We start from the raw sequence: 27,223 nt of genomic DNA, 5'->3' as shown, positions 1-27,223 counted from the left end.
TGGTTTAAAATAGCATTTTACAGCCGAGCATTCAAACTGTTGGCAAAGCAAAATATTTCGAGAACTTTCCGTTTTTTGCCCGTATTCTCAAAACTAATGCAGAGAGTAATATTGGAGAAAGAGTCAGAAAGATTCAGCTGAAACAACTGAGACAAAAATGGCCATATCACCAGAAACAGTGTTATCAGTCATAACAATGAGCTTGTCCTCCACATCAGCAAAGTTCAGTGAGTCTTGTAAATAAAAGTATAGTGGGACCCAGAAGGATGCATTCTTTCTTAAGTACACAGAAAAACAGAGGGGGAGGGAGACAGAGAGACGGAGAAGAAAGAGAGAGTCATGCCACAGACGCCTGATTACTCGCTCTTGGAACCTGGAGCAGACCCTCTGTTGTAGATCACCTCCGGGATGAACCACAGACTGCCAGAGGTTCATCATAACAGCCGACCTGTGGGTTACACCGACAGCCCCAGGGCTCGGAGCCGCGATAACCTGCTGATGTACGATGACTTTGGAGAGGAGAACTGTTGCTCTGGACGATGCCTTGGGTAAGTCTTTCATTTACATCCTCTACTCAGCCAGATGTGCATGTAGTGGCTTGGTGTGTTTCTGTGTTCACCTTCTGCAGGTTTTGTTAAAATAAAATAAAAGCAGAATTATGATATAATATGATATATATATATAAATATTATTTAGTATTTTTACAATATGTAAGTGATGTAAGTTATATATTAATTTTGGCTATTTATCTGTTAAAATATTACCTTGTAGAACAATTATGTAATAAATATTATAACTGTGAAATGTTACACATCATAAATAGACGGCAGAGAAAAGTAAGCATAATATTAGATGTTATACTGATAAAGATACATAAGATAAGGAAATAAGAGTACCAATTAATCCAGTTAAAGCTACAATAATCTCAACATATCGGTATCTACTTATCATCAGTGACTGTGTACAGTCATTTTGAAATTGTTTTCTTTCACCATACATGGTCCACAACTACTATGTTTATGAAAAACAAGTTGAGGGAGTTTAAAAATCACATTTCCTGAAGGTTTTAATAAATTGTTTAATCATGTGAAGTCCCTCAAATTCTTCTTGGAATATCTTCTACAGCATGGCGTGGTTCTGTGCATGAGAGCAGCTTTCACAGCCCGATCTCATATAACCTTGAACACTGTAACATGAGCCAGTGTCACATCATTACTTTAAATGAAAAACATGTTATTTTAATTAAACTGGTGCTTTACAATTATATACTTTACTGTCCAATGTTGCAGTTGCCTTGAAAAAGAGACTTTCTGTCCATTAATAAATGGGCCATCAGCATAATATCATTATTAGAAGATTATGAGTGGTGATAGGTCTCCCTCCAGTGTCTTCCTAAAAATTAGACCCTATTTTAGTAGTTTCTTTAGTTTTTGTGCATTAACGTGAGATGAAAGAACATGTGTATCTACTTTTAGATTTTTGTCCAAATATGGTTAATTATAGTAATGTTTAAAATCTAAACTGGGAAATTAGTAATACTGATGCTACAACCATAAAAAGTCCTTGTCTGTATTGTTATATTTATTGTTGTCAAATAATTTTTGATCTCTATCAGAAACCAGAGTATTCAATATTCCATCTCATAGAAATATATATATTTTTAATAAAAAACAAAAAAACCTCTGAAAAGACATGATTTTTTATGTCTTTTCAGAGGTTTCAGAAGACATCAGTAGCGACATCAGCTGTGAGTGAAAGCTGTGTTTGTAACAGCCTAAGACAAGAAGAAGTAAATGTCTTAGTTGTAGAATGTGTAATTGAGATGAAACAAGGCACAAGTAAATGAAGACCTTTATGTGCATGTGTGTAAGTTATCATGTGTACATTATATACTGTGTTTATGATTCCTGTCTCTATGGCAGGCACAGCAGCTCTGAGAGACAGCTCATGGCTCGTCTCGCTGCTTTTAAACGACGCCAGGCTCTTCGTGGTCCTTCCTACATGTTCTCTGCCACTCCGATCAGCCTGTCCGAGGTTGAGCAGCGTTTCCTGGAAGCAGCCGAGTATGGCAACATACCAGAGGTGCGGCGCATGCTGCTCCATGTGCCCAACTTGAATGTCAATGCTGTGGACTACATGGGCCAGAATGCTTTGCAGTTGGCTGTATCCAACGAACATCTGGAGGTGACAGAGCTGCTGCTGGGGAGGGAGGATTTGTCCAGAGTGGGTGACGCCCTCCTGTTAGCCATCAGTAAGATGTGTGCATTTGTGAATGAGTGTATACGAGGGCCATCAATACATTTATAGGGATAATCTGTGCTCTCCGGGGGTCAAAATGTCAGACATTGCTGATTATCGGTCAGTTTGTTTTGAAAATAAAAAACCAGTTTTGTTTTCCATATTTATAAATGGTTTTTGATTTTCTCATTTCAAAATGAAAATCCATTAGTATATATATCATCAAAAGGGTACTGTGACACAGTAAATTATCCTTATTTTGTCCACAATAGCTTAATAAAGACATTAATTAATTTAATCGAGAGGCTGTGTGTGTGTGTGTGTGTGTGTGTATGTTGGCACAATGAAAACTAAATGCTAGACTTTGGCTTTGTTGGCTAGTTAGATAGTCAACATACTAATTTAGCAAAACTACCCAACAGCCTGCTCTTATTATAAATCCAATCATCATAACAAACACGCTCTCCTCCAATAAAACTGTGTCACAAAAAGACAATGATTAGCAGCTAATCATTTCTTTTTACTTTAACGTTTTGTGAAAACACAGGATAGCTGAGCAGATACAAGCTATCTAGCTGACTACACAAAACATTTTGATTATTAAAAACAGTTCCTAGTTGAAACAGCACAGAAATTAACATTGTATCTTATTTACGGCCCTCAGCATTAATTGTTTTGCTGTAAGTGAGGGGTGAGCAACATAAGTTTGGTGAGTTTGCTGTTGAGTGAGTTTGGATAAAGGCACTACATTTTAGGGAATATAAAGACTACTGGGAAATCTTCACACAGGTGATTTATGGTCCTTGAAATCAGCATCAGTGCTGAAGTGTGAGCTGAGGCCCTCGCAGGTACCAAACCACAGTGACAGCTTTGGTCTGTGTTTGTGTGTTGCAGGTAAAGGTTATGTTCGTATCACGGAGGCCCTGCTGTCTCATCCGGCGTTTAGAGATGCCCATCGTCTGACAGCGAGCCCTGCTCAGGTAGACATGTTGGATGACTTCTACGCTTATGATGAAGACGGGACGAGGTAAGACAAATGCCGTGCCCTGTGGCAATAGTGTAACAGCCGCACTGCTGCATTAAATATCTGAATTACCTCACATGTGAGGCCTCCTGAATGCACCTGACTGTCTTTGTTAGTTAGAGGAAGGGAGACTAAAACACAGTAATGGGGTGGTTAAGTCAAATTTTATTTATATAGCCCAAAATCACAAATCACAATTTGCCTCAGGAGGCTTTACAATCTGTAAAACACTCCTCTGTCCTTGGACCCTCGATTCTTGTAAGGAAAAACTTTAACAGGGCCACAGAAAAAGGATCCCTCTCTCAGAACTATAAAGCCCTGATGGTTTATGTATGTCAGGAGACTATGAAAAATATTTTATTGTTATATTAATGCCTTTGATTAGTCATTTTACTATGTAAAGGTATATGATCTTGTTTATGTGTGTGTACATTCCCACAGGTTCTCTCACGATGTCACTCCAGTGATCCTTGCAGCACACTGCCAGGAATACGAAATAGTTCACACCCTGTTGATTAAAGGGGCTCGCATTGATCCTCCTCATGATTACTTCTGCGGCTGCGACTCCTGTAACTACCAGCAGCAGTTTGACTCCTTCAGCCACTCGCGATCAAGGATCAATGCCTACAGAGGACTCGCCAGTCCTGCTTACCTCTCCCTGTCCAATGAGGACCCGGTGCTGGCAGCCCTGGAGCTCAGCAACGAACTGGCCATGCTGGCTAATATTGAGAAAGAATTTAAGGTACAAATCCTACAGAACCAGCACCAAAAACACTGGGACACAGACAAAGCCAATGATGCAACTCCAGCAAGCTTGTTTCTGTAATGAATAAATGGTCACATCCTGTTAGTGCTGCTGTACACGTGCCCTGAAAACCAGCTCATCGTCAAGTACACAAAAAGTACATTTGCCATGTTACTGCCAACCAGCTGCTTGTAAATGCTGCCAATAAACATTTTATGAGAGGAAGTATAAAACAGATGAGGATCTAGATCTTGTAGTCCCTGTTGACATTGTTGGTTTGGCACACATATGACTACTATAATTATTACTAGGCTTACAGTAGGATAATATTCTGTACACTAAATAAATGTAACAATCCAAATGCACTACTCACAGAAATGCTTTTTGAAGTCAGTGCTAAATCACTGTCAGTTTAGTTGAGAAACCTTGGTAGGGTTATCTTAAACAAGTGTGACAAGAGCAAAAATGACCTCTATGTTACACCAGAGTTGGTGCTATTTCTTCTGGAGCTGATGACCATACATTCCCTTAAGACCTAGAAACACGTTTCCCACAAAATCCTGGTTTATATTTCGCTTTTTATTGGTGGGATGCTGTCAGATGGGTTGGACGTGCTGTTGTTTGTTTACAGAAATAATTACAAATTATTTTCTTGAGGTTTAAGTGTGATTGTAATAGTGACAGATTCAGTTTTGCACATAGAATTGCATTCAACATTTAATAATTAACCCCAGCATCAGACCACATCTGCAGCACATTTTTCTTCATTGTTTTTGTAGAACGACTACTGCTGTCTGTCGAGCCAGTGTAAGGACTACGTGGTGGGCCTTCTGGATCTGTGTCGCAGCACCGAGGAGGTGGAGGCCATACTGAGCGGAGAAACTGACTCTGAAGACAGCTATGATTTACCAGGTCGCCCCTCCCTCACACGGCTGAAATTAGCCATCAAGTACGAGCTCAAAAAGGTTAGTATGCCAACAAACAGGCGATGGCACAGAGGAAAGAAAAAGACAATGTTTTATAAGAAATAATAACAAGGGAAAGGGATCACCATCATGATTTAAGATTGATTTCCAGCCATTTATTTCACATCTCGTCATTAAAACTTGTCAACAAGTAATCAATTTGTAGAGCATTGATTAATTGTTGAACTGGGTAAGCTTCTAAAAATGGCAGCTGAGCAATCTTAAAGTTGCATCATCCTTGAACTTACAAAGAGTTTTTAAAAGGGTTTCAGCAATCTACAAACTAATGATAGTTTTTTTTATTTTTATTGAAAACTGATTGCAGTTAATGGTCTACAACATGCTAATCTGGAAACCTTTCCTATTGGCATCATGATGATTCTTTCTCTTCTTTGGCCCATTCCTATTATAATGAAAGGATCAGTATTTATTGTATGTTCACATTTCACAGAACCGATAAACATTTGGCTTGAAACTGTTGCTTGAAACTTGTTCTCTCACACAACCCTTAATATATCCGTTTCCTTCTCTGTCGATTTGCCCTTTAGTTTGTGGCTCATCCTAACTGCCAGCAGCAGCTGCTGAGTATCTGGTATGAGAATTTGCCTGGCCTGAGACAACAAACCACTGCTATCAAGCTGCTGGTTGTGCTGGCGGTGGCCATAGGACTGCCTGGACTGGCTCTCGCCTACTGGATCGCTCCGTGCAGCAGAGTATGTAGTCTTTATGCTCACAAATGTCAGTACCCTAGAAATTTAGTTCCCTGCAGGACGTTTTCTCTCATTCTCACTTCACCTCTCTCGCTCAGGTGGGGAAAGTGATGCGCAGCCCCTTCATGAAGTTTGTGGCCCACGCCTCATCCTTCACAATTTTTCTGGGTCTTCTGATTCTGAATGCTGCCGACCGTTTCGCAGGCACCACCTTGTTGCCTAACATGACTCACTATCAGCACCCAGGAGGACCCCCAATCGACCCACTGCTGCTCTTCCGCATGACCACAACACCCTTTACATGGATGGAGGTCCTCATCATTTCATGGGTCATGGGTGAGAGTTAGATTGAAATTATGATGGAAATTCCTTGATGTCATCCTGTATATTACATCATTTGACTTGTGCTGCTGCAGGTATGATCTGGGCGGAGGTGAAAGAGATCTGGAGTCAAGGGCCGGGGGAGTACCTGCTCGAACCGTGGAACTTCCTGGACTTTGGAATGCTGGCGATCTTCCTCGCCTCTTTCAGCTGCCGCTTCTCCACTCTGAGACACGCTGACTTAGCACAGACCTATGTACACACACACTACACAACACTGATTAATGTCACACTGCCTCCTGAGATACACTACTTTACACAGGGTGAGCGTGCTCACACATCCTCACAGACTAACAGACTGCCACACTTAAAATACCATCATTTACTTCATGTGTAAACATATATAGCAGCATATGTTCTGTGATGTTTCCTAAAGTAGCTTTATTAAAGGCACAGCAGAATAACAGAAATGTCGCCCAAAATTAATTATAAGGAATTGAAATCCAGTGACTTTGTTCCATACATCCTCTGTGAAATGGCTGAAGTGGTGTCCTATTGTAACCAAATTAATAAAATACCCTCTTTGTTCTGATCTGAAAGCATAACTGCAGCCATCTTTGTACTGTAAAACTTGCCTTGCGTACAAAAAAGAATATGCTTAAGTAGAACCACTGAAGTTTACTGACTGATTCACAATCTGTTTTTGTAGCACGTAACGACTGGTTGCCGTCAGATCCCCAGCTGGTGTCAGAGGGCCTGTACGCGGTCGCAGTGGTGCTGAGCTTCTCCAGGATAGCTTACATCCTCCCAGCCAACGAGAGCTTCGGTCCACTGCAGATCTCTTTAGGGAGGACCGTCAAGGACATCTTCAAGTTCATGGTCATCTTCCTCTTGGTATTTCTGGCGTTCATGATCGGCATGTTCAACCTGTACTCTTATTACCTGGGGGCAAAGCAGAATGACGCCTTCACCACGTGAGACATGCACATATTATTTTATTTATTTGAGGGATTTTTCTAGGCCGGAAGAGATAAAAATATTAAAAACATAAAAGCAAAATTACACAATAAATTGAAATGATCAGATTGTTATCTTTTATTAATCCCTTTAATCATATTGTGACCCACTCAGATACAGTTGTGCTCATAAGTTTACATACCCTGGCAGAATTTGCAATTTTTTGGCCATTTTTCAGAGAATATGAATGATAAGAGAAAAACTTTTCTTTCACTCATGGTTAGTGGTTGGGTGAAGCCATTTATTGTCAAACAATTGTGTTTACTCTTTTTAAATTATAATGACAACAGAAACTACCCAAATGACCCTGATCAAAAGTTTACATACCCTGGAGATTTTGGCCTGATAACATGCACATGCACAAGTTGACACAAACAGGTTTGAATGGCTACTAAAGGTAACCATCCTCACCTGTGATCTGTTTGCTTGTAATCAGTGTGTGTATATAAAAGGTCAGTGAGTTTCTGAGCTGTGGAAAAGGTAATTGAACTGTATAAAACAGGAAAGGGATATAAAAAGATATCCAAGGAATTGAGAATGCCAATCAGCAGTGTTCAAACTCTAATTAAGAAGTGGAAAATTAGGGATTCTGTTGAAACCAAATCACGGTCAGGTAGACCAACAAAAACTTCAGTCACAACTGCCAGGAAGATTGTTCGGGATGCAAAGAAAAACCCACAAATAACTTCAGCTGAAATACAGGACTCTCTGAAAAAAAGTGTTGTGGCTGTTTCAAGATGCATGAAAAATGGGCTGCATGGTCGAGTCGCCAGAAGAAAGCCATTACTACGCAAATGCCACAAAGCATCCTGCTTACAATACGCCAAACAGCACAGAGACAAGCCTCAAAACTTCTGGAACAAAGTCATTTGGAGTGATGAGACTAAAATGGAACTTCTTGGCCACAACTATAAATGTTACATTTGGAGAGGAGTCAACAAAGCCTATGATGAAAGGTACACCATTCCTACTGTGAAACACGGAGGTGGATCGCTGATGTTTTGGGGATGTCTGAGCTACAAAGGCACAGGAAACTTGGTCAAAATGAATGGCAAGATGAATGCAGCATGTTATCAGAAAATACTGGAGGGAAATTAACACTCATCAGCCCAGAAGCTGTGCATGGGACGTACTTCAACGTTCCAACATGACAACGATCCAAAACACAAGGCCAAGTCGACCTGTCATTGGCTACAGCAGAATAAAGTGAAGGTTCTGGAGTGGCCATCTCAGTCTCCTGACCTCAATATCATTGAGCCCTAACCCTAACCCCTAACCCAGTTCATGCAAAACAGCCTAAGAATTTACAGGACCTGGAGGCTTTTTGCCAAGAAGAATGGGCAGCTTTACCATCTGAGGAAATAATGCGCCTCATCCACAACTACCACAAAAGACTTGAGGCTGTCATTGATGTTAAAGGGGGCAATAAATGGTATTAAGAACTGGGGTATGTAAACTTTTGATCAGGGTCATTTGGGTAGTTTCTGTTGTCATTATGATTTAAAAAGAGTAAACACAGTTGTTTGATAATAAATGGCTTCACCCAACCACTAACCATGAGAGAAAGAAAAGTGTTTGTGTTATCATTCATATTCTCTGGAAAATGGCCAAGAAATCATAAATTCTGCCAGGGTATGTAAACTTATGAGCACAACTGTATATCCATTGCAGGCCCCATAGTTGGTAACCACTGCTTTAAAAACACTTGCAGCTGCATTTTTGACACAGCTATTAAACGGGAAAATAAATATTATAAGATGGATTACCAATCTTAAGTAAGTTGTATTCAAATGAATGGAAATCTATAGCTACCCAAAAACTTAGAAATCAATGAAGAAATGTATCAAACTTTTTTAATCTTCTGTTGCTTTTCTCACAGAACATCTTTAACGTTCTGGTGATTAATGGTTTGTTTTAGTTCAAAAATAACTTTCCTCTCGTCTCCCTCCCTTTCCTTCTCTGTGTGTCCGTCCAGCCTTGAGGAGAGCTTCAAGACCTTGTTCTGGGCTATATTCGGGCTGTCCGAGGTCAGGTCTGTCGTAATCAATAACGGACACAAATTCATCGAGAACATTGGTTACGTGCTGTACGGGGTTTACAACGTTACCATGGTGATAGTGCTGCTCAACATGCTCATCGCCATGATTAACAGTTCCTTCCAGGAGATTGAGGTTCGTCATCGATACTACAATCGTAATGTGCTTCAGATACAAGCTCACAGTTATGGACAATGTCCTGAAGAAGCATTACCAACCTTCACATGTAGTTCAAATATTTTTTTCAGTTTTTGGCGGGAGAGGAGTAATGTTATTTAAGGAGTAAAAATTTAGTTAAACCACTTTATCCGTCACTGTTTTATCTAAAATGAGGCTTGTTCAATACATTTAGATCAAGGGGTCCCTATGAAATATACAAAATCTACCTACAACCACTTTTAGCTATAAAAAACCCTTTGCATTTTAATTTACTTTTCTTTTTTATTGGCTAGCACAGTAAATGCTTTTTAGAATTTTTGTGTTTTGATTTGTTGATTGTTCGACATTTTGGGAAGTATGGTTATCCACTTTCTTGCAGAGAGTTAAATGAGAAAATTGATTCCACGGTCATGTCTGTGGGCTAAATATGAAGCTTCAGCCAGCAGCTTGTTAGCTTAGCTTAGCACAAAGACTGGAAACAGGGGGAAACAGCTAGCCTGGCTGTCGATACTCTGTGGTCTAGGACATCACTACTCCAAAGGAAGAAATATTTGGGCATGAAAAAACAGAACTTAATTTTTAAATGGACTAAACCAACAAGATAATTAACATGTTGATTAGTGAGCTTTAGATGAGCTGCTGTTTCCCTGCCTCCAGTCTTTGTGCTAAGCTAAGCTAACAGGCGGCTGGCTCCACCTATTTATTTACCGTACAGGCCCGAGAGTGATGTTGATCTTTTTATCTAACTCAGCAAGAAAACATTAACAAATATATTTCTGCAACTGTTCAGTAAGTCTGTATCAAAGTAGCTACGGTGGCGCTGGTGGTGTGTTTGCGGTTTCTTCTCCAACCAGTTTGTTTCCCGTCTTTTCTTTAGGATGATGCTGATGTTGAGTGGAAGTTTGCTCGGGCCAAACTCTGGTTCTCCTACTTTGAGGAGGGAAGGACGCTCCCTGTGCCCTTTAACCTGGTCCCCAGTCCAAAGTCTATGCTGGGACTGGCTACGGCCATCAAGTCCCTGCTCCTGCAGCATGTGGCCGGACACAGGGAGGAGAAAACTGAGACACAACTCAACCAGGTACCCCACAATATGGATGTATACACACAGCACTTATCCATTCTCAGCTTGTGCAATATTAATTCATAAAACCATGATGCATGATACTACCATGTGGGGCTTTAAAGGCGGAACCTGAGCGCCTCCCAGTGGTTTTACTGCTGCACCACAGGCTCCACCTCAGACCTGAAGACAAGTTTAACCTGAGAAATGTCAAAATTCATTAATTATAGCTTAATCTTCCAGCTCGGAGCAGGCAAAAATTGTGGTTCATTTGGTACTTCTACTAGGCCAACCAGATATCAGGTATGTATTTGTGTGTGTGTGTGTGTGTGTGTGGGTGTGTGTGTGTGTGTTTGTGTTTCACAACATTTACTCATTTTTACTCAGCTGCAGTTGCTGCAGAATTGGTTTTTTATAGAAAGCAAACATGTTAATGCAACAGTTGAATAATTTTCTGAAAGAGTCTGGACTATAAACATTTTACCTAAACCAAAATTGGATTGTGGGACTATTTTTTTCCATATATTTTCCCCCATTATAGTATTGTTAACTGTACTTCCAACATTGGTTGCAGAAGATCATGAAGCGACTGATAAAGCGTTACATTATCAAAGCCCAGGCAGACAGAGACAGCGACAAGATCACAGAAGGTAAAATCAACACAACTATAATGAAACTGAATCTGCTGTATCCACTTTAAAAACTTTTCTTTTACACCTTTGTGCCTGTTTTTGTTCAGGTGAGCTGAAGGAGATCAAGCAGGACATCTCCAGTCTGCGATACGAGCTGCTGGAGGAGAAATCACAGAACACGGAGACACTGGACGGACTGCTGAGGAGGCTGGGAGAGATCAATACACCTATGCAGTAGCACTGTCAGTCGCTCCGACTTGTTCATAACACTGTGAAGAGTTTTAAGTACCTGGTCTTCATCACTGAATGTAGATACAGTACGATAGTGACAAAACATCAATATAATGAAATGAGAATGTATTATGTGAATATAAAATTAAAATAAAGCTTATTGATTGCATGATTACATGTGATTTATATGTTAATAATGTATAATAATGTACAGTTTTTGTCCTACCTCACCTACCACAAATGCAGTCCATTATAAATCATTTTAATTTGGACAAACAACATTTAAACACATGGATGCACACGTTAAAACATTTAGTTATACAAGTACATATAATTTGCAGATTACTTTCATTTCTCCTGCAATTTAAAGTACAAACAGGCTGTATCAACACTACATACAGCACTAATCCTCATATCTGGAATATGAACAATGATTAAAGGTTCACTTAGTAGGATTAAGTGGCATCCAGATCACACATCCATCGCTTTAATCTCCCCTTCCGAGTGCAAGGGAAAAACTACGGTGACTGCGAAACGTGTGCACAACACAAACGTCCCTATTTAAAGCCAGCGTTTGGTTTGTCCCTTCTGGGCAACTGTAGAAATATAGCGGTTCAACTATAAAAAACGATAAAAACGTCTTATTCTAACATAATTTTCAGATGATTATACACTACTTAATTCATATCTATGAATATTATATTACATTTCAGCCAAAAGAACCTCCTAAATGTTACACACTGAACCTTCAAAATAATCAGCAAGGTTGTTCTGTATATGATAAAACAGGGTCATTGCGGAAAATGCATAATGAACATAGAAAATAATAATAAACATAAACTACATACATACAAACAGACTTCTTAAGGTAAGGTAAGGTAAGGTTAAGGTTTATTTAGACAGCATGAAAACTGACAGACAGAAGAGGGAAAATGTTATGGTAGGATTCAGTCTTAAGACAACCAGTTCATACTGTTCAGGACACACAGCTATAACATCAATATGATCATTTACAAACACATAAATTACCAAGATTGATAGAAAAATACTGTTTCAACGTACGTCGCAGACACATTTTATGTATTTATAGCATCCTCAGACGTGCAGGAAGACCACTGGACACAAACATAAAAGAGGAGCTGATAACGTTGATTAAGTGAAACCATCACATATGAATGGATGAAAAGTCAGATTTCAACATCTACTGTACTATAAACTGGTTACTAACACATAACATGGTTCACATATAGTAGTCAGATATACAGTACATACATCATTCATATCCAGCCCCAGTAGTTCAGTGATAACAGTCACAGTTACATGATAAATATATTGTATCTTTTAGTATTACTGTATTACTGCACTGTAGATCCCTAAAGTTTCATCTGTGTGTTATTCTGTGATGTGGTGGTGACATCATCAGGTGTGTCACATGTATGTGATGTAGTTTTCAGGTATGAGGCCTGTTTTGCCGTTGTACGTCGCCTGAAGCCAACCTGGTTCCACAGACGGGTACACTGCAGACACAAACAACTCAGCAAGTCAACACAATAAGTTCATCTTATATAAAGTCTTATAGTTAATGCTGGTGATGTTAGGATACCACAGATTTACAATGTAGTGCACTGAACTGTACACAATGATCAGAATACATTATCAGTAAACTGCAACTGTCCAATCATTAATATAAAGACACGTTAAGTAGCCAAGCATTATTGAGGCTCACAGTCCTTTTTAAATAAATTCTAGTTCAGATCAGGAAGTTCCTAAACATAAAAAATATTTAAAATATTTCTAAATAAATTACAGGAAATGTGTTAAAAAAGAGACATAAAAAAATTATGTTGTATTCTTCAGGGAATCCTTGTATCAAGTCAATTAACATCACATCTGTGATCTCATGATGTAGGTGTAACTGGGGAAATGAAACCTGAGTGGTTCTCTTACCATTTGAGAACAGCGCCCCCTGTGGAAAACTGAGCTCATGACTGTGCTCTGCCTCACAGGAGTAAAGAGCCTTTGCTTCCCTAAGTCAAAACATTAGTGAATCAGTTAAAAGAGTAATTTAGAAAGTGAAAGTTAAAAAGGATTGTGCCACAAACAACCCTCAAAATCAACTTACTTTCCTGAGGAACAAATGTCTAATGCTGAGGAGAATACTGAGCTCTCACGCTGCTGCAGTCTGACTGATAATCTGCAACACACAAACACAAAAGTGACTGAATACATTCTCCAGTTGCTACAGAGAGAGAGAGTGAATGAGCATGTCAGCATCTAAAAACAAAGCAGTTAAACAGTTTTCTTCCTAAATTATACTTTAAAAAGAAAAAAACCTTTCATGAAAATATTTTTTTAAATACCATTCACTGTGCCAACATGTGTCATACCTCGGTTTCAGTAAAACCAAACCAGTGGTTCAGTATTTTATCAATGGGTAGATGAGGCCAGGAGATAATCGGAGCACATGGCTGTTTCTTTAACCTACCACGTGCTCTTGTTTTCTCCAGGGCTAAACCATCCATAGACTGAGATCTTTATATCCTTTCTTTCTCTGAGAGCACAGATCAAAGGCTGCAGCACAAGTGCTGTATGATTACAGCACATTGTCGTCTCAAATATAAAATACATTTTACAGACACTCACACTGATCCAGGCTTCTGGTAACCATTGCTGGCTGTTGTGGCTGCAGAGTGTTTGGCGTTCAGATCAGAGCTGCAGCGGACGTGTGAGGTTTTACGCTTGTGTGTTGCCTCTTGTGTGTCCAGCGACATGAGACTCCGCACCGATCCATGGCAGCTTTTGTAATCTGCGATAGAACCCAATAAATCAGAACCGAACATAAACCGGGAAGTGATGGATGCGTAAACTTCTACAGAGGTGCACTCACCTTCAGAGATGTGTAGAGAGGTGAGAGAGGAAGACGTGGAAAGCTGGTAAGGAAATAATGAAGAGGAGGAGGAAGACGAGGAGGAGGCAGTCCTGTACGTTTTTCTGTGCTGCTGAGGGGGAGAGGTAGAGTCCGTCACTCTGGTTTCTGTGACAGAGGAGGAGGCATTTTTTTGATCCACCGAATGAGTGCTCTTCAGCGAGGAGACGGACGACACTCTCTGCACAGGTCGACCCTCCCTGAGAGAGGAGGCACGTTCCACTGAAGAGTCCTGGATAGAGGCGGTGGACGAGGAGGCTACGGAGGGAGATCCTGACTCTTTTACTGATGACAAGGAGGCAGTCGAGTTTCCTTTGACGGACAGAGTCCTCTCTGCAGAGAGTAAAGAGGACGTGGAGGAGGACACAGAGGAAGTCTGCTGGGCCGGAGTGAGCTGGGAGGAAGTCCAGGAAGAGGACGGCATGAGGTGAGGGGAAGAGGCGCTGTCTGTCGGGTGTTTCTGATCCTTCCTGTTCGGCGAGTTGTGAGACGTGGAGCAGGAGGAAGACGCGGAAGGAGACACCTGTGCTGTGGAGGACAAGCTGGGCTCGGCAGCGGGAGAGGACGGAGGAGAGACCTGAGACAATCCGTTCTTTTCAGAGGAGTGTGAGGACAGAGATTCCTGGCTGCCCATCGGAGTCGTGCTGGAGCTGCTGCTGAATGTGTCACCTGGAGGGAAAAAACAAGTTACGTACTCAGACTGATGACATCAAGGAGGCTGAATGGATTGCTCTTGTATTAGCTATTAACTCATTTGTGTAATTTATTACATTCAAGCATTTTACAAAGTGTACTTTTTGGAAACATTTTGACAATGTCGTGTTTTAATTGCACCGTAAAGCAGTTGTGAGCACAGACTGCTATGAAAAGTCTTCTGTGTTGGTGCATTAGGGTGCTTGGTTGAAGCTTTAATAACTGAGTTTGGAGAACTAGCATGATACTGCACTGCAAAACGACAAATGTGCTCAATTTAATAATAATAATATCTTCAGTTCAACAGCTTTGTATGCAGTTAGTTTAGTCTTGGTCACAAGGTAAATCTGAGGGGTTGTGAACTAAATTCCTCTACACAAAATTGTATACATTTTTTGACTATTCTCTAACCTTTTATTTAAATACAATACAATACCTCTGGGCTTTGAACAGTTATCTAAACTAAACTTCTAACAACTAAAATGTTTTTTTCATGTAAAATCTAAATCTGAAAGATAGCTAGCAGCTATAGCAGTCAGATAAATGGAGTAAAAAGGTATTCATGAGTGATGAGATAAAGCTTCAGAGAGACTCACTGTCATTGTCTGCCAGACAAAGAGCCGGAGGGTAGAGACGAGCCCTCCTCTTTCCCGATGATAGACAGATGGCCTTGTTCCTACGAGGAGTCGACCGAGAGGACGGAGCCTGAGGTAGCGGCACTGACAGGTCTGGGGCCTCACCAAAAATCTGACAGGAACAAACAGTGTACATGTCTGTTAGGTACATGTCTGTTTAGGTCTGTGTGTGTGTGTGTGTGTCTTAAGCGTACCTTGTGGTGATTTTCAATGATTATCTCCACTACAATGTTCTGAAACTTGATGTTCATCATGGCCGCCACCGTCTCTTCCTGTGACCTCATCAATGTGGGGCCGAAGATCATCCCCAGGTTGGACACAGTCATCAGGTTCTGATCGCTGTGAGAGGACACACTGCGCGCACACACACACACACACACACACACACACACACACACACACACACACACACACACACACACACACACACACGATGAGCATGTATTTCTAATATCAAAGACCAGAGACAAATAAAAAGTGTCAGATAGCATTTGAGAGTTGATTCAAGAGTTGTCGATTCTAACTGCGATCTGTAAAAGTATTAAAAGCTTTGCAGTTTGGAATAAGTTGTCTTGCTAGCAACTATTTCATGTACGGACTTCACTCTTCAACTTTCATAGCATGAACTTTAAACTATGAATGTTTTAAATTTTGCCTTCCTTGCAGACAAATCGACTGTCAGGCGTCTGTCATGAAGCCAAAAAGGGTTTTATGGTGTACACTTTTTGTCCAATCCTCCGACAGAAAATTGTAAACAGGAAGCTCTCACTCCAAATGCCCCGTGGCTAAAGGAGTATTTGCATAAATCTAGATAAAGTATCACGGTTGAAGCATTTTCAAATGTTTTTTTAAGAAAATAGCAAGCAGAAGGGACAATTTCAAGGCACTGAACTATAAAAGCAAAGTTTATGTTAATATGTACATACTTGTGGAGGTGGTTGGTTAAGAGGTCCAACATTGCTCTGTTTTTTTCTGGTAGTTTATGTACAAGAGCATGAATCGCTCTCACTCTGTACTTCTGGTCATCATACTCTGTGAAACAAGGAAAGAGTACAGAGGGATATGACACAGTGGTGAGAGGGTGACATTATGTGCCTCTGTATGAGGTAGTAAATAAATTAAATCCAAGCACTGTTAAAATGACCACAGACTGTCTATCATGCTCTATCTGTGTACTTTGAAAGAGGCATCAAGCGAACTTACTTGCAGCCTTGATGAATTCTTTATGCAGTCTGTAGGTCAGTAGCGGTTCTGCCAGACACCTGCATGCACGTGAGAAATCACAAATGTATAATTCATGGGAAGTGTTATTCAAAAAAACTGCTTTGTACTGTATCTTACCTGAAATAATTCTTTAGGCCACTGGTGATGGTCTTGTTGTCCCAGGCATCTGCGTCCAGCTGTACGTCAGAGGGAGCTGTGGATGCTACAGGAAAAAAGGATAATACATGATTAAACTGCAGTGATGGGTTTTTAAATATACCCGATATTCATGGTAGTGGAATAAATCTCCCCACATCATACAGAAGAAAGCCAAGAGTTTCTCACCAAACACACTTGTCATCAACCGCTGCACTTTAGAGTTAACTCCTCCAATCCTGTACAGTCCCAGGGTGGTAATGCCTACACACACACACACACACACACACACACACACACACACACACACACACACACACACATACAGACATGTTTTAACATACTTAATCATTCAAAAATGTATACAATAAATACTTATTACAAATATTTTAATCAGAGTTAGATTTACCTCTTGTTTCAACCAGCTCAATACACCTCTTAACAAAGTTGAGGCCTGGCTCATTGAGAAATGCTGTAAAATAAACAGTGACGTTTTTAAACCCACATTTCTGATTAATAGATGTTATGAAATAATTCATATCAATAACAGCATAAATTAGGACACTTACTCTCTTCCTTTTTACTGAGCAAAGAAGGCAGAGTGTAAATCTGAACAAAGAAAGAAAAAAGAAATGTTTTAATAATATATATCAAACAATACTTTTTAATAAATAGTGAAAATATTCATACAGGTTCTTTTCCATCCATTGCCTCCATCCACAGCCGCCTGTTGGCCTCAGAGAGCGCCTGCAGAGTGATGACGCCATGTCTGCAGAGAAAGAGAGCTCATTTTACCCGGCACCATCTAAACACTAGCCATATCCCAGTGTATTTATTCCACTGATAGTCATGTGTTACGGACACACAACCGTTCAGTCTATCTGTCCCTCGTACCTCTCCACCACCTCGATGTCGAAGCAGAAGCGTTTGTCGATTGAATCCCTCTTCCTTCTGACACACGAGCGCAGCCTGAACATCTCAGGTGCACCATTCACCACGCCGTTCTGTTAACAGAGAGATGAGTTTGCAATATATACTCGACCATGTGGCCTTAATGTCTTCTAGGTATTTGTGACAAAGTGTGAGATTTTGATATTGTAGCACAGAAACAGGGTAGGATATTCATCTGTGCCACCAGCTCACCTGTCTACTAGCTGGTCTGGACTCCGTGTTGCTCATGGTGAACATCTTGGAGCTTTTTTCATACGTACAGTAGTATCTAGTCCACACACTGCCCAATGGACCTACAATACATGATGCATATTTTCACGCAGGTGCACTTGTGCATGTGTTTTAACAAAGGAAAGTCTGAATGTGTAATTCTGGCATTTGATTATCTTCACAGCGTAAGGGAGAGAAAGAGACTGAGAAAATGTGATTTTTGTGCATCTCACGTTTCTCCTGTATGTACAGATATCCCTCCATGGTAAAGCAACTGGGGGCTTTGAAGTCTTCCTCTGCAGAACGGATCCTCTTCATCAGCCTCTCAACTTCAGCACGCGTACTTTCAAAGTTATTGCGAGCCTGATCAACATACATACACAAAAGAAACTGCATTGAATGGAGGCTTGCATACTTATTTATATCATACATACAAAATCTTTAACAAAGTAAGTCAGGGGTTTGGTACTTAGTCCAGCTGAGTCTTAATACATGTAGTTTGTTTTTTTTAATGATCTTATTTGTTAATCCAAGATGAACATTGATTTCCCAGAATAGTTTAGCCAGTAAAAGTCTGTACTAGACCGGGCTTCCTTCAAGCTGTGGCTGAAAGTAGTTCACATTGTGTGTTTCAACATGCCAGAAGTATCAGGTGTGCAAGGTTTCCACTTTGGGACAGGTAACGCCAGCAGCATCAGAAATTTCCATTTATATACTTTCTCTTAATGGCTCAAAAGGAACGGTAGACCAGATAGAACAACCCATTTACAATTACTTTTTACAAAAGATGTCAGGTCCAGATTTGGCCTAGAGGGCTGCGGTAAACATACACACTTACATTCTGCAGGTTGAACTGAAGCTGCTGCTTATAGGGTTCGAACTCGCTGGCCAGCTCGTAGCCCTCATGGTAGAATGTAAACAAACCCTGCAGGAAGGCTAATAACTGAAGAGCAGAGGGAGAAATCCACAGGAAAAAATGTTAGCTAGGGGCTTGGGAGTGTAGGAGGATGGTGAGAGGATTACAAAAGAATGATTGTCAGTCATCTGCTCGATCAATCAAAACAGCCTCTAAAGGAGAAAGAAAAAACCCCAACTCGGCCTGTTGTTTGGTTGCTGCCCTTGTTTACTTTACAACAAAGAGTTTCCCTCTGTGTCAGGCGGAAGAGATATCCATACAGGAAGTGCCGCTACAGCAACAGGAAGGGGGCTTTACTGATATCTATCATTAAAACATTTTTATCGTAGTGTGTGTAATGTGTTTTTCAGAACCCCGGATAAACCGTCTTACCATGATCATGTTTGAACGTACACATGGTCATTACTGGCCTGGCTGCAATTATGACCTGATGTTTACGTCATTGTTTACGACATAGACTCCTCTGTCATAATTTCCTGTGATGAAACATTGTTGAATGTGTTTTCCCTCTACTGGCCAGAGCTGTAAAGGCCCAGCAACTCAAAATCTGAAGGAATGAAATGACAACGCGAAATGTGTATCCCAATCCCGGCATTAAAACACAGTGTTGCCTAAAGTTGCCTATAAACACGATCATAGTGTATGTACAGCATGGGAACTCACCGGCTCCACAAATTCAAACTTCTTTCTCTCCTGCACCTCTTGAATCTTGAAGACATACTGCAGCGATGCATCATAAAAAACCTGCCTGTCCTTACTCATCTGTGAATCAGCCTGCATCAAAAAACAGCATCAACACACATACAGTAGTTTATATTACCTAACAAATGTGGGAGGAACTTGGTGTGCATTTTTATGGGTTGTTTCAGTTTACCTCGTGCAGCTGCGACTCCTTCTTTTTGGAGGACAGGCTGAGGTGTTTCTCCAGGACAGAGTAGTACCTCTCTGTCTCCTTGTCAAACTGCTTCTTACCCTCCTGAGGACAATAGGGATGTGGAGGGCACATTAGTAATAAATAAAAGCAAACTTAGTAATTTCTTCATCTGCTCATAAAAGTCTTTTATTGTTTTTGGAACACAAGCAGCCATACAAGAACTTGATAATCAGATAGAATAAATAGATTGGGGTAAGAAATAGCAATGTTAATATTTAAATCAGTAAATATCTGATCAAAAATAGGTAAATAACACAGGAATTTGACTAGTCACCCCATGCTAGCTTTGAGTACATGACAGTTTTCACTACTACTACTGTACTACTACCACAATTCAATCATGTCAAAGATGTCATGGCAATCCACCCAATAGTTATCAGGATATTTTAGACTGACCAACTGACCAACAAACCCGCACTGCCATCCCAAGAGCCCTGCTGCTAGCGTGGCTAAAAATACCAAAATGCCTGCAACCCTGCAAACACCTGTACAATGTCTCTGTCTCTGAACAGTTCAGTTTTTGGGATGAGCTAAGCAGCCCCGAGGGTTCAGAAAGCTCTGAGGAAGTTCAGTGGGACCATTAATAAACTAAATGAAGAGACACTGCCAGAATATTTAGGACAACAGCTATTTTCCAAAACAGCTGCAGCTCCAGACTCCACATGTCCAGCCACTCTTTCTTGCTCAACATCAGTGTGAGGATGTGCTGCTCACACACTCCTGCTACATTCAACATCCCGATGAGTCAACACATTGAAGTGAACTGTTATTTCACTTTCAGGGTTAGTCACAGATGTGACCAGTTCTATTTTCTCAAACCTTCTGCAAGATATTGCTATCTCTGCTGTTATTTCAGTCTGAGAGAGAGCGAAGAGAAGAAAAAAAAAAACGAGATAAACTGAATTATAAGAATTCAGACAGCTGCTGAAACCAGACACCAGACTCACTTTGTGTTTATATTGCCTCAATGAGTTCAACTGTCTCTCTATCTGTGACGCGCTCCCTGTCTCCCCTCCCAGCGTCCGTTCCCATGACCTTGTTACTGACACTGGACTATGATCCACCGTTTATTTGACGAACAAATTGGATTCTGACCACTGACTGAGAGACCGACTGAGACCAGTCGGAATCTGATCGCCACCCACGGTGTTAGATAACTGAGGAACGCGACAAGCTTAATAAACTGGATCTGGTCTTGGTAAAACCTCAGCAGAGACTGTGTGATATTTTGAGGTATAACTTCTGGTTCTCCTTGATTCGAACAACTGCAGATATACCTTAACAGCTCCAATCTGCTCCTTACGAAACCTCTCGAGTGGTGAGATCAATACATCATCAGCGTTCTGGATCTGAGAGAGAAACAAACAGCAGTCAGCTCAGTGCGTCATCAGTAGATACTAAAACTAGCAACAACAAAGAAAAGACAACAGCTCAGTCACTGAGTCACTGTTCCATAAGGGCTCCTGCTAGCTGTTAAAATGTGGTTTGTCAAATCTGATCACTCAATGTTTGAAGATGTTTGTCTTTGATTTTTCTAACAATTTGGTAATTAAGAGACTCATTTTTTTATATTTCTGCTTCATTTAAGAGTAGATGTTGACATTAAACAAGTCAAATTCAAACCTGCAACTACAATCTTCCTGTGTTGAAATCAATATAAATTTATCGCCAACTTCACAAATTTGTTGTATAAAAGCAAATCTACAGTTGAGATTTGCTTAATATTATTATTAGCTAAATGATTGTGCAAGGGAACAGGGTTCAAACTGAAACAGACGATCTCAGGAACTAAATATCTCTTAATTAATATATCGTACGTGGTTTATTTACTTTCTGTTTACAAAAAACTCCAAAAAATATCCAAATATCATACTAACACCCAGCACAAACCTCAGCAACAGTTAGTTGATGAATTTACAGTGTTCTTATCATCCAACATTATGAGCGTTAATCATTTTATAGACTTTGGTCATGGTTGTTATCCAGCACAAGACTAGACTACTAGTTTACAGCCATGGTAATGGCTCTGTGAGGCTGTACTTTGGCACAGTGCAAAATGCCAACATACTCACAATGACGATGCTAACAGGCTGAGGTTAAGAAGGTATCATTTTTACCGTGTTCACCATCTTAGTTTAAACATTTGCTAAAGCTAATGGGATTAGTCATTAGTTCTCATAAACCAGTAGAGTGGTACAAGTATTGGACAAATTAAAACTTTGATTGGATGGTGGTGCTAGATGAGACGTCAGGGGGTCACCAAAGCTGTTACAATTCATCCTGAGTGGGACATGAATGTGTGAACTAAATTTATGGCAATTCACCCAAATAGTTGTTGAGTTATTTCAGTAAAAAAAACACAGATGTGAACATCATGGTGGGGCTAGAGGAACAAACAGAGGATCATCAAAGACATTAGAATACATCCTTCGGGCACCATGCGATATATGTATCGGTGGTTGATGTTGTGACTTGAGTCAAGCAGTAAGATAAGCTCCCGAGTGGGGTGCCCTGGTAGCTCAACTGGCAGAAATTGTATCCCATGTATCAAGGCAGAATCCATACCACAGAGGCCCAGGTTTGTATCCAGCCTGTGGCCCTTTGCTGCATGCTGCCCTGTGTCTCCCTTTCATGTCCATTTTTAGCTGTACTATCAAATAAAAGCCAACCCCCCAAAAATAATAAAAAGAAAAAAGAAAAGCTAGAGAGCAGTTATTAGCACTCTGATGTTTATATTGGGTTTCAGTCCTCTTTAGTCATGAGTCTATATATTGCAAGTCTCGGTCATGTCTTTCTTTGTTCTGTCTAGCTGATTCAAGCATAAGATTTAGCTTTTCACTCTGCATCATGACTTTACTTTCACTTCACTTCAGCTTAGTACTTCAGATCTGCTTTCCGTGAACGTTCTTTTTATTCCACCGTGCGACAATATGCAAGATGAAACTAAACACTTACAGACTGAAGGGCATTGTCAAATCACAATAATAGTCCATTCAGGTTGAGCAGGTAGGTATTTCCGTTTTTCTGGAATTACCCTTTAACTCAATAATGAGGGTATTATTAGAGGTTCAGACCTATCAGCTGTGTTGCAGTGGAAAAGTATACAATTAAAATACACTCGTGCAAGCTGAAAGAAAGAGAAAGAAAGCGGCAACACACACACACACACACACACACACACACACACACACAGGACCCTTTTATGGACTTTCCCAGGCAGTCAGGGCTTTGCTCACAGTCTCAAGGGGGAATTGGCAGAATAGGTTCCACATGGTTCCTCTGTAACCAGACCATGCTCACAGCCACAAAGACACACTCTCACACACACACACACACACACACACACACACACACACACACACACAGAGAGTTATGCATAAGGTAGTATACTATGCACATACATTGCACATGCGCAGAGGTTTGCCTATACACAGACTGTGCCAGACTCCAGTTACTCCCACACAAAGGCCTCTGGGCGATGGAGGGTCTTTAAGTCAAAGACGTTTTTCCGAATTGCCATGCTGCACAACAAAAGTGTCAATCACACTTGTATGGAAAGAACTTGAGGAAGTCAGTGTGGTGCATCAAGTGAAGGTGGCTGACAACGACTGTTACTTTAAAACTGTGCATGATGCACGTGGGAAAATTGTTATTCAGAGGGTGATGCCTCACACAAGGAGAATCATTTCTATATAATTTATTTCTAAAGCCCTTCAGACGATGAAAGTGTGAGCAACAGGACACTGAAGTTCACTGACGTTATTATTAACAATGGTTTACATTACTCTTACTTTTAAAGGTCACAACCAACAAAATGTCCTCAACTTTCCTTATTATATTTAAAAACCCTCTGTTTTTTGATTTCTTACCAGTCGTTTTCTCTCCTCCTCCATGGTGCTCAATAGCTGAGAGAATTCCTTTAAGGACTGAGCTGCAAAAGAAATTATACACCTTAAATATGGAAAGACTGATCACATTTTACACATTTTGCAGTCTCAACATGTAGTTTTTTTTATTGGGGACATTTCCCTCTCACCTATACTGATCTCATCATCAGTCTCAGCATCTCCAATACATTCAAACTGGAACTCCTGTAGAGACTGAGAGAACCGTTGAACAGCAAGAGAAAGACCTGAGAAAAAGAAGAGAAGTTCATTCAGTCACTTAAAGCACAACAATGTAATTGTGATTGTAAATGTAATGTAACTTATTTATTACATAATTTCACTATTTCAACATTATGCACAAGAATGCTCTTGGCATGATTTTACATACTGCTTTTATTGGTCCAAAGCAATGCAATGCTCCCATTCCCATACAGGCTACAAGCAGCATCACTTGCTCCCTCCTGTAATAAACTATGAATGTATTTTCCTATGAGACTCTGGCAAATAACCCACTGCCAAGACCAGAGGTGTCAAAGTCTGATGTAAACAAACTGCCACACCCTGCAACAAACTGCACTTTACAACCTCAGTCTCAGTTACGTGTTCAAACAACCCTCCAATAATAGTGTTTAATACCACCTTTTATTCTCAAGGGCGCATGAACGCTTGGCACCATAACACTGCATTCTCTCACTCACACACCCATAACACTTGCCTGCATGCCAGCCGTTGTAAGGCACTACTTCAATAACACCACTGCATTATACACCGACAGTAAAACTATTAAAATGTCCTTAAGTGGCAGTTTAGACCAGATTACTGCCCGGAGATCAGCAAAAAGAACTGTGGTCAGGTTGAATGCATGGAAGACAAGGCATTGTAAACAACAGCATTATTATACGCTGGAAACTTAAATTAAGTTGTATCCATATTTGTTATTGTCATTTGAGTTTTGTGTGAGTTTTGCAGCCACCGTAGTTTCTCCAACTTGGGGGGGGTTACAATCTGAAACTACACCCCGCATGACATGAGTTGAATATGTGTATATCATTTTATGTAATTATTTCATTATCAGCCTCTCAATATTCTCCTTATGTGATGGAGCTACGTATCATCCAGTCTTTAATACTGTCGCAGAGGACGGCAAAAAGTTAATATATATATACACATACAAATATTTTAACTTTTGACAGTAATGTCATCCAACGTTTTCCTGGCCTCACCTAATTTTACCATCATGTTCTCATCCACTAAGATGACATCATGTCAATGCAGCATAAATCCTGCACCCTGGTCCTTTAAGTCAGGCTCTTCAGACATTAATGTCAATACACTTGTTATATATAGGGTAAAAAAATAACTGGGCCCTTAACTCTCAATATTTAAAACATGCATGTGCATTGAATTGTTCTCAAATATTGTCTACATACTGAACTGTGTGTTTCTGTTCAGTGATGTTAATGAAATGTTGGTGGTCAGTTAATGTGTTTCACTTATTTTTATGACGTTGTTCAGTCTGGAAACCCCATTTGCTGCACTAACAACACTGATGTGAAACACTGAAACCGTATTTTGAAAGGGCTTTCCATTTGGAAGAGACTTCCCAGTCAGTAATAGTAATAAATGCAAGCATATTATGAATAACAACAGCCTTGTATTGTGGCAATATCATGTTGTGGTGGCTCTGGAGACTTTGATGCCAGTGTTCTGTATAATCTTGGACCTGTTATTGTAAACAATGTAGTGATCATGTTGTTTCACTCCTGTGTGGTCATGGTCAAACACACCCAGCGAAATGTGTGTGTACGACAGGCACAGTTCACACCAGTGACCTCAACCAGCAGGTGAGTCAAAGAAACTGCAGGCAGCCACAAAGCGTAGGTGTGTCTGATGTTAAACCTGAGGTGAACAAAACCTCAAACAAATGGGAGGTACCTGCTTCATCAGCTGATGATATAAATATCACAGTCACTATCAAATGATGTCATAGTTACACACAAATCTTTCCAACATTAATGCGTTTTAGATTTCCAGTTTGTTGTGTGCCTATTTTGCCTTTTATTGTCCTAAGATGGTAACAACTAAATTCCCTCTTCATGGTCAGTCATTAAATGTCTTATTAAGTAATCATTACAACATAATCAGACTATTTAGAACAGAGAGAGAATGTAAATCAGTGCAGTCCTACTCTTGCCTATCCAGTCTAATATATTAAATGCATTAAGTTATCTCTTTACCTCTCTGTGTCATGGTTGTATTACTGCTAGAGGGGTCCCAGACCTCCTGAACCCCTATACCCTATTGTTCAATATGCAACATGCAGTATGATTACAAAACTGAAATAATAATGGTCTTACAACTAAATTTTGACCGTGCTAAAGACACAATTAAATCCAATTAATTAATTAGTTGATTTACAGAAAAATTATCAACAATTTTTAAGAGTGGTTTTATCATTTATAAAGAAAAATTCCTCTCAAAACGTCAGGATCTGCCACTTAAATGGACTATATTATGTGTTTGTTACTTTAAGTCAGACAAAACAGCAATCTGAAGACATCGTCTTGGCCTCTGAGGAACCTTGATGGGTATTTTTCACTATTTTCTGAATGTTTTCAGACCAGTGTAAGACGATTATACAATACCTCGTAAAAATAACATCTAGATGAATTCATAATGACTGTGTGCTTTAGCCAACTTTCAATAAACTAGCACATACCAGCTGACACACAGTAAGCTTGGTAATTCCTCATATCCCCCATCTTTAGGTTAAGAAACTGTATCACCCAATTGCAAAATGGCATATAAAACCTGAGTCTAACCAATCATGCTAAGTCAGGTATGTTGGATAGACACTATAGCCTATACATAACACTGTAACTACCTACCTAACTGTGCTGCTCATACCACCAAAACACAATTCAATGTGATAAACTATTAACTAAGTTTGAATTGATGGCCTTGGATTGCTCACTGTTATCTGGTAACTCAGTGTTAACACGCACTTTTACCCTCTAAAACAGGTTATTAATCGGCGTGTACTTACTTCTGAGTGCGGATACGAGCATGTTTCCATCTTTGATGAGGTCTTTTATAAACCTGTTGGTGCGCTCCAGCTCTATCTCATGGCACTGGAGCCGATCTCTGAACTCCGGACTGTCCACGAAAGAATCACTGAACTCCAGCGTCGGCAGACCCATCGCTAAATGAATGCACACAGCTAATTGTTAGATAAGTCGAGGAGGAGGACGCGTTGTCTGTTCCCTCTAGTGAGATTTACGCGAGAAAACAGTGTTTCGATGTGCCCGGAGGAACTTGGTTAGAAGTTTGTTCCAGCTCCCCTTTTTCATGCCTTTCTCTGTTTTTTTCCCTGAGAACTTCCGGACACTGGAAACACAGCGGAGTCCCTGACAGAGCGAGTTTAGCTATTAGGCTATATAGGACGAGCTTTACCGCTGCTTCTCTCGCCTTTTTTAAACCAATACATTCAAATATAACGTCGTCGACTTCTTTCTGGCTCTTTTAGTTGATGCAGAAACCCCGTTAATCGCGGAAAAGAAAGCAGTACAGCCTA

The 27,223-nt window shown here is 40.3% G+C and overlaps 2 protein-coding genes across 4 annotated transcripts; one reads left to right on the top strand and one right to left on the bottom strand.

Moving 5' to 3' along the window:
- Window positions 1-11,310, top strand: trpc6a (transient receptor potential cation channel, subfamily C, member 6a). 3 transcript variants are annotated; one of them, XM_051400669.1, is made up of 14 exons: window positions 1-548; window positions 1,923-2,251; window positions 3,133-3,265; window positions 3,704-4,004; window positions 4,787-4,972; window positions 5,521-5,685; window positions 5,781-6,018; window positions 6,099-6,326; window positions 6,713-6,977; window positions 8,996-9,191; window positions 10,093-10,293; window positions 10,519-10,578; window positions 10,853-10,925; window positions 11,015-11,310. In XM_051400669.1, exons 1-14 carry the CDS (start codon window positions 409-411, stop codon window positions 11,143-11,145), a joined length of 2,646 nt encoding a protein of 881 aa, XP_051256629.1. In that variant the 5' UTR covers window positions 1-408; the 3' UTR covers window positions 11,146-11,310. The 3 variants fall into 3 exon arrangements, with proteins under 3 accessions (XP_051256629.1, XP_051256630.1, XP_051256628.1); XM_051400670.1 differs by having other exon boundaries at window positions 2-548; window positions 1,929-2,251; window positions 10,850-10,925; XM_051400668.1 differs by having other exon boundaries at window positions 7-548; window positions 10,850-10,925.
- A 697-nt stretch (window positions 11,311-12,007) lies between these two features.
- arhgap42a (Rho GTPase activating protein 42a) lies at window positions 12,008-26,849 on the bottom strand. Its single transcript, XM_051400667.1, has 24 exons — window positions 26,696-26,849; window positions 23,799-23,894; window positions 23,632-23,693; window positions 21,040-21,111; window positions 19,703-19,804; window positions 19,492-19,602; window positions 18,751-18,855; window positions 18,146-18,275; window positions 17,895-17,995; window positions 17,646-17,755; window positions 17,442-17,520; window positions 17,321-17,360; window positions 17,161-17,223; window positions 16,941-17,015; window positions 16,734-16,818; window positions 16,596-16,654; window positions 16,319-16,424; window positions 15,587-15,746; window positions 15,354-15,504; window positions 14,026-14,733; window positions 13,782-13,944; window positions 13,261-13,332; window positions 13,086-13,165; window positions 12,008-12,655 (listed from the first exon to the last, which is right to left on the bottom strand). Exons 1-24 carry the CDS (start codon window positions 26,847-26,849, stop codon window positions 12,567-12,569), a joined length of 2,973 nt encoding a protein of 990 aa, XP_051256627.1. The 3' UTR covers window positions 12,008-12,566.
- Between the last annotated feature and the right edge of the window lie 374 nt (window positions 26,850-27,223).

The sequence above is a fragment of the Dicentrarchus labrax genome, unplaced genomic scaffold (genome assembly GCF_905237075.1).
Source record: "Dicentrarchus labrax unplaced genomic scaffold, dlabrax2021, whole genome shotgun sequence".
In the NCBI taxonomy this organism is placed as follows: Eukaryota; Metazoa; Chordata; class Actinopteri; family Moronidae; genus Dicentrarchus; species Dicentrarchus labrax.
Note: the sequence above shows the minus strand (reverse complement) of the source record. Positions and strands in the feature narration are given on the sequence as shown.